The 9,217-nt window shown below is 36.6% G+C and overlaps 1 protein-coding gene across 4 annotated transcripts in view; it reads left to right on the top strand.

Annotated features, from left to right (window-relative positions):
• LOC124353235 (E3 ubiquitin-protein ligase synoviolin A) overlaps positions 1-8,353 on the top strand; it is a 38,627-nt gene extending 30,274 nt beyond the window's left edge. For 2 of the 4 annotated variants that reach the window (XM_046803148.1, XM_046803149.1), the window contains 3 exons: positions 5,639-5,834; positions 6,428-6,610; positions 8,087-8,353. In XM_046803148.1, the coding sequence (XP_046659104.1) occupies positions 5,639-5,834; positions 6,428-6,610; positions 8,087-8,201 (494 nt within the window). In that variant the 3' untranslated portion in view covers positions 8,202-8,353. Of the gene's footprint in view, positions 1-5,638; positions 5,835-6,424; positions 6,656-8,086 lie in introns of all 4 variants that reach the window. The other 2 variants (XM_046803150.1, XM_046803151.1) reach the window with 2 other exon arrangements.
• The last annotated feature ends 864 nt before the right edge of the window (positions 8,354-9,217 follow it).

The raw sequence follows: 9,217 nt of genomic DNA on the forward strand, positions 1-9,217 counted from the left end.
ATCCATAATAAATAAATCTTTCTCATTAGGCAGTTTCCAACCAAACTGAAAGACTCCAGGGTATATCCAAAGCATAAAAAAGGACCAAAAAACCGACCCAAAAAATTACAGGCCCATATCATTAATTTCAACTTTTTCAAAAATTATAGAAAAAATAGTACTAAACAGGTTAATGACCCATCTCAAAAATCAAGCCTTAATTACTGACTGTCCAGCATGGATTCCAAAAAGGAAAATCAACTATTTCTGCCATCATAAGCCTTGTTGAGTCTATAATCAACAGCATAGATGAAGGGACAATTTGTAACAGCCTTATTTTTAGACTACAGCAAGGCTTTCGACTGTTTGGGACATGAGCTGATCTCTAAAAAACTTATAACTTTAGGAGTAAGAGGCTTAGAAAACAAATGGTTTGTCAGCTGCCTTAAAGAGAGATCCCAAGTTGTAGATATCCAACATACTACAGCTGGCCTTACTACCATGTTCAGATCAGATCCTAAACCAATAACAAGAGGAGTTCCTCAGGGATCCGTGCTGGGACCTATTCTATTCATTTTGTTGACTAACGACTTCCCAGCTCTAATTCACAACTACAGTACCAGCTGCATAATGTATGCAGACGATACAACCCTCCTTTTAAAAATGACAGCTCAAAGAATTGTACGATAACTCTGTTGCATCTCTTCAAAAAGCCATAGCCTACAGTAAACAAAATGATTTAGCAATAAACCCTGACAAGACAACACGAGTACATTTTAGCAGAAAAAAAATTCTACCCACTAGTATCCCCAATGTAGCAGTGGCTGATCAGATTAAGTTTCTAGGAATAACTCTAGATAATGGACTCACATGGGCAAACCATGTAAACAACATCTGCAATAAAATCAGCACTGGTGTCTATATTGTTAAGCGCATTAAATGGGTTGGCACTCAGGAAGCGGCAAAAATGGCATACTACGCTCTAGTAGAATCTCATATTAGATATGGTCTTACAATCTGGGGAAGCTCCTCAGGAAATCTGAAGAGAGTACCTGTACTACAAAAGAAGGCAATTAGGACAATTGCAAACCTGGAGTCCCAGCAAAGCTGTCGTCAAGCCTATCAGAACCCTAGGCATACTAACAGTACCTGCGCTCTACATCTATGAAGACATCCTAAGATATGGGCACACTTTGAAGCACACCTATAAGATATGGGCTCGTAGTATGGGGAGGCACAAGCGCAACAAATCTGCAAAGGGTGTTAGTAATACAAAAAAGAGCAATACGAACATTAAAAGGACTAAAACACAAGACTCCTGCAGGGAAGCTTTTTAAAGATTTCAAGATTTTGACAATAACCTCACTATACATACGTGAAGTTATAATATATGCGTTAAGATCAGACCAAGCCAGATTGGTGGATCAACATAACTACAACACCCGAAACAGACACAACTTTCAACTACAGGCACATCGACTCAGCTTGTATGAAAAGAAGCCTTCTTATCGAGGTGCTGCCTTCTTTAAACCGGCTACCAAAAGACCTACAGAAACTACAGGATAAACAGTTCAAGAAAGCACTCTCAGACTGGCTCTTAGACCGATCCATATACACCATACAGGAGTTTCAGGACTGGAGGAGTCTATAGAACTGAAACTACTCTCATTATTATTGTTATGACGCAACACTGTACTCAATGTATATGTGAATAAAGATGGATTTGATTTGATTTGATTTGACATCTACGAGGACTATACAGAAAGTAGATTACGTTTCGCTCTGTAGCCACTAGTGGGACTTTCGCAGCCATTCTTATGTCAGGGCGTTTCTCCATTCAGTGGATATCCAGCCGTGCTAGTGAGAGGTTACTGTGGCTCCTAGTTGTTTTACAATAGCAGTTTAAAATGTACAACAAAATTGAAAATTCCGTGATTTGTGAAGTGCGGTCGGTGATACGGTTTTTGTTGGCTAAGCACAATAAACCAATTTAGATTTATCGCCAACTCTGTGAAATGGGAACTATGTGGTTACTGATGATGGAGTAGGTCAGTGGCACATTAGGTTTCAAAATGGCCGAACTAATGTGCATGATGACGGAATGAAGTGAACGGCCAAGCATTGTGACCAATGAAATTGTCTCTAAAGTCAATGAGAAGATTAAAGAAGACTGCCGATTCATAATAACAAAACTCTCATATAAATACATATAAGGTGTGAAAAATGTTGTGTTATATAAATTTAAATAAAAATATAATTTACTACAATTGTATTCTTATGAGCGTTGTAGTGAAAAAGTTTGTTCCCGGGACTGTTTTTGCAAACCACACTGTTTGTTTGGAGATTTTACAATTTTTCATAAAACCACTATAAATTCTTTATTTGTTGGTCTATTGAGAGAAAACACTCCTCGTATCAACTCACAATAAATTTGTCTTCTCTTTGTGTCTCAGATTTGTAAATCTGAAATATCTGTAAGGTAAACAGTTTTACTGTGAATTAATACAAGGGTGTTTTCTATGAATAGAATTTGAATGGATAAACGGTTTTCAGCGGTTTCTGAAACAAATTGTAAAAAATACCAAATTGATTATTATTAAATAATTTTTTTAGGGCTAATAATATACCAATCTAATGTTATTTTGACGGCCATTAAATGTATAAATAAATCATATAATAAATTATAGAATTTTATTCTGTTTGCATTCCCCCCCTCTGTAAATTTGACTACTAGAAAACAATACAAAGAAACTTACTTTTATATTTCAGTTAAGAACTATTAAACATAAGTTTTTTACTCTGAAAACAGTAGTTAATATTTTTATAACAAAGAAATTCCTATCAATATGTAACATCTGCTACTAAAAAAGGATTTATACGCTATTGTAAGAGAAAATATCATCTTTGTAAAACAATTATTTCTCAAAAACTTATTTTTAAAAACTTAGCTACATAAAAAGTGTGTGCAAACAGTATTTATTATTTTAAAAGCAATTAATTACTTAATAAAAAGAAGGAAAAGGTTAAACCCAACCTCGTGAATTTCTGAGTAAAATAATGAAATTGAATAGGCTACATTTTCCTTGTTAAGATATCACTAATTTAAAATTGTTTTCAAAACAAAAAACAAAACCTTCAGTGTATAGATCAGAGTGAGTTACAGATTGTTTAAATACTTGAACATAAGCAAATAATATAGTGGCTGTTTGGAAGAACAAAAATCACTCTTGGCAATGGTAGTCCAACTGCATGTTATAAGACAAATATATCTTACAGGAAATAAATGTTGGAAACTATTGTCAAACTTTCTCAAATAATACCCTAACTCACCTTTTTTACTTTTCTAAAACATTTGTTAAATCATTTTTCACTCTTTTGTTGGATTTTAAACTTTTTTAAACGTTTAAATTGAACAGTTGTCAGTAAGTAGTCACTTAGTAAATTTCCAAAACCTTCAACTGACCAATCGTTAGTTGCTAGGCAGATTCAGGGTTAATTGTACATCTTTCATCTAGAAGAGTATAGTTCATCATGTCAGTTATGTCAATACCATTTAATTTGTTGTTATAATCAGAGATAATCAATGGTTTATTTTCTGCAGTTGTTTTTCAAGTCTTTTGAGATATCAAATAATTTATCAACTTTGGAAGAAAGCAGTACAATGTCTTGAGATTCTCTTAGTCTTTAAGCAAGTGTTACAAGTTGTGAAACGTCTTTTGACCATCTTTTATGCCATCAGGCAAGCTCTTGTAGTGTTACAAAAACGGGTTCTCCTCATTTTATAGTTATAATAAAATCGGTGCTAACTTCTCGGTTAAAGCAAAAGTAATTTGGTCTCAGATGCACTGCAGTGAAACTGTTTCATGCTCAAATAATGAAAGTTATCAGTTGGTGTGTGTCAATTAATGTGTTATTCTTGTGTTGTAACTAAGAGGGCAAAAAACCATAACGCTGTCATATGATGTAATATTTTAGTTCATATGATGTATTTTAATTACTCAATGATTAGTATTTATTATATTTAAGTAGTCAATGCAACATTTCACCCATATTCCAGTTATGACTAAGTCAATAAAACAGTGTAATTAAAGTTAAATAAAATAAAAACAGTACAATTAAAACTAAATATCTTTGCTTAAAGTTTGTTATTGACGATGGAAGGTTGGACAGGATAACAGGATATTGGACTTTTGCCACCGTTATGGTTACAAAAGGAATAACTTTTCGAGAATTGGAATCTATCCTGTGTCATCATCATCATCATCATCATCGTCAGACGTTTCCGTTCTCACGGGTCGTCGTACACAGCCTCCTCCACTTTAGTCTATCGTTCCAGGTCTCCTCTTCATCCACCTGTATTTTCTGTAGTCCCCTTCTCTCTATGTCTTTCCACACTTGGTCCTCCCATCTTCCTCTCGGTCTTCCTCTTGGTCTTCTTCCTCCTTCCTCCTTCTCCAGTGCTATTCTAGGCATTCTATTATCTCCCATCCTCTTCACATGCCCCATCCACTGTATTCTTCTTCCTTCCATTGTCTCTTGCAGTGAAACTACCTTCAATCTTTCTCTAGTTATTTCGTTCCTTATTCTATCTCTTCTTGTAGTCTTCTCTATCCCTCTTAAAAATCTCATTTCTGCAGCTTGCAATCTGCTTAAATCATTTTTAGTCCACGTCCACGTCTCTGCTCCATATAATAAAATTGGTTGGAAATAAAATTTATACATCAATACTTTTGATTCTTTCCCAATGTTCCAACTCCACACAATCTTCTTTACCATATTGAAAAACTTTCCACTCTTCCATATTCTGTTTCCTATCTCTTCTCTTATTGTGCCCCTATCTGTTATGATACTTCCTAAATAACAGAATTCCTTCACCTTTTCAAGTCTTTTTCCTTCAACTAACACGTCTTTGTTATTTCCATCCCTTCTCTCTACTTTCATTACTTTACATTTTTGTATGTTCATCTCTAAACCATATTTCTTTCTTCGCCACTTTTGCCCATTTGTTTAACTCTCGTTCTAACTCTTCTTCCCTATTTTCCCATATCATTATGTCATCCGCATATGCTATCCTGTGTATGTACACAAAATTCGTACAAACACCAGGACAGTAAGGATCAGGACCAAAATATAGGGCCGGAATTGGCTTGCCTTTACCCCTTCTTCCTCCTGACTATCGCCTTCCTGTTCCATTGTGTCAGATGACAAGACGCGGTGCCAAAGAAAGAGCCGACAACAATTTACATGTTAGTATCCCACTTTCATCCGTGCCGGTGTGATGTGTGATTGTGTTTCTCGTACTCGTGACTTGTGCTCGGGACTTGCATTCTCTGCAGTGACTATACTTCTCTGTGGACTAGATTCCAAGCAGCTTTTTTGGTATGTTTGAACTCTCTTCTTCTTTCTGTCCTTTATTTTTGTATGTACTAATACCTCCCCCACATGACGAAGAGGATAGATTCCAATCCTTGAAACAATATGCTGTAATTTTTGTAACCATAACAATGGCAAATGTCCGAAAACCTATTATCCTGTAAAACTATATAGTCAACATAATAGAATATTAACATGATAAAACAATAGTTGATTATCATCGACCAATAACAAAATGTACATAATACATAAATAACAACAAAAGTAACAAAAGAGTTGTGTGTAGATGTCCCACCACCCATGCCACCAGCAGACCTGGCCGGTCTCTCCCCAGAACAGCTGCGGCAGATGGAGGAGGCCAATCGTGAAGGGGTGGAGGCGAGACTGCGCTGTTTACACAACATCCAGCTTCTGCTTGACACTTCTGTTCTCATGATGCAGCAGTACACAGCTGCTGCTGCAGCCGCCGCCGCTGCTGCTAGGTACACAGCCTCACATTCTTGTAGCCTATTTGCTTTGTTACTCTGGTACTTTCTGATTACCACACAGAACGATACGCCAACGCGTGATTAAACGGAGGCCACAGATAATTAATGGGATTTAGCAACTTTGGGTGGGCAGTTGCACTATAAGTACTAACAGTTAGGTTACATAGGTTAGGTTAGTAAACGTAAATCACCTAATCACATCAGCAGCAGCGTGCTTTGAATAGGTGGCCTCTTAAATCAGAAAGTACCGTTTTTCCTAACATAAAATGGTGTAACATGTGTTTTCTGTTGATATTTATTGTTATGGTTAATGGTTTGTGAACATTATTAATAATCCAGGTGATTATCATTAAATAAAAAAATTAGGGTTTTTGGGGAGGGGAGAGAAACAGCTATGACAAGATTACAAATTGGCATTATTTATCACACTTTACATATATCAATTAGTTTTACTACATATTAAATAGTTAATTAAAATTTGTGATCAATTTTTTATGTACCTGTTTTATTTGGCTTTAATTTAAATTTAATAATATTGTATTTGTTTGAAAAAATGAGATTTAGTGTTAATAAATGTTGATTTTTAGTCAGGTGAGCAGCAATGCCAGTGCCAGTGCAAGTACCAGTGCTAGTGCCAGTGCAAACAGTGGTGCCGCAGCAGCCAGTTCATCAACAGTCCCTGACGAGAGCTCCCCAGCTGTCAACACAACACCAGCTGCCCCTAGTGAGCCTACTCCAGCAACAGGATCTGATCCTGGTTCTAGCTCTCAGTGAGTTCTGCTCATACAATAGCATGGTGGTCTTATACAACTGAAGTTAGTAGTATCTTTTACTTCAAATCATGTTATGCAAAATTTGTTCAGTAGAAATGGGGAATGTTTTTTTAGATATAGAAAAAGTAAGAACATACCAGGCATGTACAAAAAGTAAATACCGTAAAAAAAACAAGTAAAACAATTTTTTTTAAACACAATTTTATTTCTACATGAAAGCCAAAACCCTAAACTATTTTTCGTCATAGTTCCCACTGATGTTCAAACACTTGTAACGGGTGATCAATTTGTCTATACCTTCTTCGTAGAAGGTTCCCGCCAACGAATGTAGCCACGACTCCACGGCAGTTTCAAAGCGTTAGCCTATAGCACGCGCTTCATGTACAGGACCAATTGGTAGTCAGATGGTGCCAAGTCCGGGCTGTAGGGCGGGTGATCGAACTGTTCCCAATGAAATTGTTGAACAAATGTAACATAATGCTGTTACTGACCATTCCTCTGTTCGTTTTGAATTGCCTGCCTTAGTTTTGTTAGGTTTCGCAATTCCTTGCTACATTAATGGTTTCGCCTCTTGGAAGACAATCAATCAGCAAAACAACATCCCGATCTCAAGACAGTGCATATAATTTTTTGTGCAGACATTGTGGTCTTGGATTTTTGTTTCTTCGGGGATTGCGTGTTTCGCCACTCCATTGACTGCTGTTCGGATTCCGGTGTGACATGACGGACCCAAGTTTCATCACCTGTCACAATTTTGTTACAAAAATCCTCACCATCATCACTGAAGAAAAGTTAAAGGACTTCTGACTCTCTTGGTCTTGTGCATGTCGGTGAGCATTTTTGGAATTTTTGAACCCATTGGGAACACAGCTTGTGATAATCTAAGGATTCAGTAACAATTTTGTACAAAAGAGTGCTTGAAATTTGTTGGAAATCGTCAGATAGCGTTGTCGAAGTAAAAACACCTGTTCTCTTGGATTTTTTCGTCAACTGCCCTTACCAGATCATTGGTAACGAGAGAGGGCTGACCGCTGCGATTCTCATCATGCATATTATTTCGACCACAATTGAATATTCTAACCCAATTTCTCACCATTCCTTCACTCATCACGACTTCCCCGTAAGAATCTCGAAGTTGACAATAAATTTCAGCTGGTTTCACATTCCTTGCTTTCAAAAATCTTATTACAGAACGAATCTCACAATCGGCGGGATCATTAATTGTCTTAAACATTTTAAACAATCAGAGAGCGCTATGGCGGCATTAGAATGAAACGGTACTTACTTTCTGAACACGCCTCGTAATAACAGTAGGACCTTATATTGCTATGGAAAAAGTTATAAATATCCTTCTCTCTAACCTGTTACTTTCTTACGATACACCTAGTATTTATCTCAGAAAGGGTTCTCTGTGAAAACAGTTATATGTGATAGATTTATTGAGAGGTTAAATAGTAGCGATTGTGTGTACAGGGATGAAGCTTCAGGATCCAGTAGCTCAGAGAGTCCTAGGGCCCCAGTAGCTCCAGAACTGGAGGAAGCTCGGCGGCGCAGACTGGCCAAGTTCGGCCAAACAATCACTGAATGAACGCCATTCCATCGACTGAATAACCACTTATGTTGTTTATAATTGTAAATTTAATTTTTTGTTTTTATTTATAGTAGATTTTTACACCATGAAGTGAAAATTGTACATCTGCACTTTCATCCTATTGTAAATAAAGTGTGTTTATTTCTGTAGGTGGCCACTTTATTTATTTATTCTAGCACCAGTATTGTCTAGTTCCCAGAATAATAAGTATCAAACACCAGAAACATCACTTTGCTGGTAAACAGTTGACCAAGAAGGGTATGAAGCACAGAGTAGTCAGCGTGCTGGAAGTACAGCATGTTACAAGCTGACCCTCTAGGACCGATGCTTCTAACTCTTTTATCATGTTACAATCTGCAACTCAGTTGTAGGTCAACATCAAAATACTCTAAAGTAGTCATGAGGATTATCAGGATGAAGCTGAGTTTCTCGTGAGGAAGAAATTGGAATCAGACTAAACAAAACTCAAATGGATAAAAAAATACAGGGTATTCCGTAAATTTCAACATTAAAAAAGTCTGCCATTTTGAAACGGATTGAAATAATTGAATTCTGTTTTTGCCAATTAGTTTCTTGTAACAATACCTTTAATATGATGTATGATTTGCCCTAGGCTTATATTAGAAAATTTGTTGATTCGAACACTCGACTCTTAATTTTGAACACCCTGTACATAGATTTTGATGAACATTTGTTCAAAGGACTCCCCATAGGCTTTTTATGGGCAAAGCACTTTGTTTTACGTCATTATACCAAACCGTTCTTCCGTCAATATTCTGCAGGGGTGGTCTGCGTCACCCGGTACAAAAACACAGTTAGTCTAACTGGTTACCTTAGTTGTTTGTTGTGCATATAGTGTGTTTGAAAAATTTGGAAACGGATTTTAATTTTTCATACCATTGCAGATATAATATATAAACTTTGAACAGTGCTATAAGGCTAGATGAACTAATCTTGTATGCAATAACCATTACATGCATACCTTGGCGGTACGGCCCTAGGAGGTTGTCATA

This window comes from Homalodisca vitripennis, chromosome 1 (assembly GCF_021130785.1).
Source record: "Homalodisca vitripennis isolate AUS2020 chromosome 1, UT_GWSS_2.1, whole genome shotgun sequence".
Classification (NCBI taxonomy): Eukaryota; Metazoa; Arthropoda; class Insecta; order Hemiptera; family Cicadellidae; genus Homalodisca; species Homalodisca vitripennis.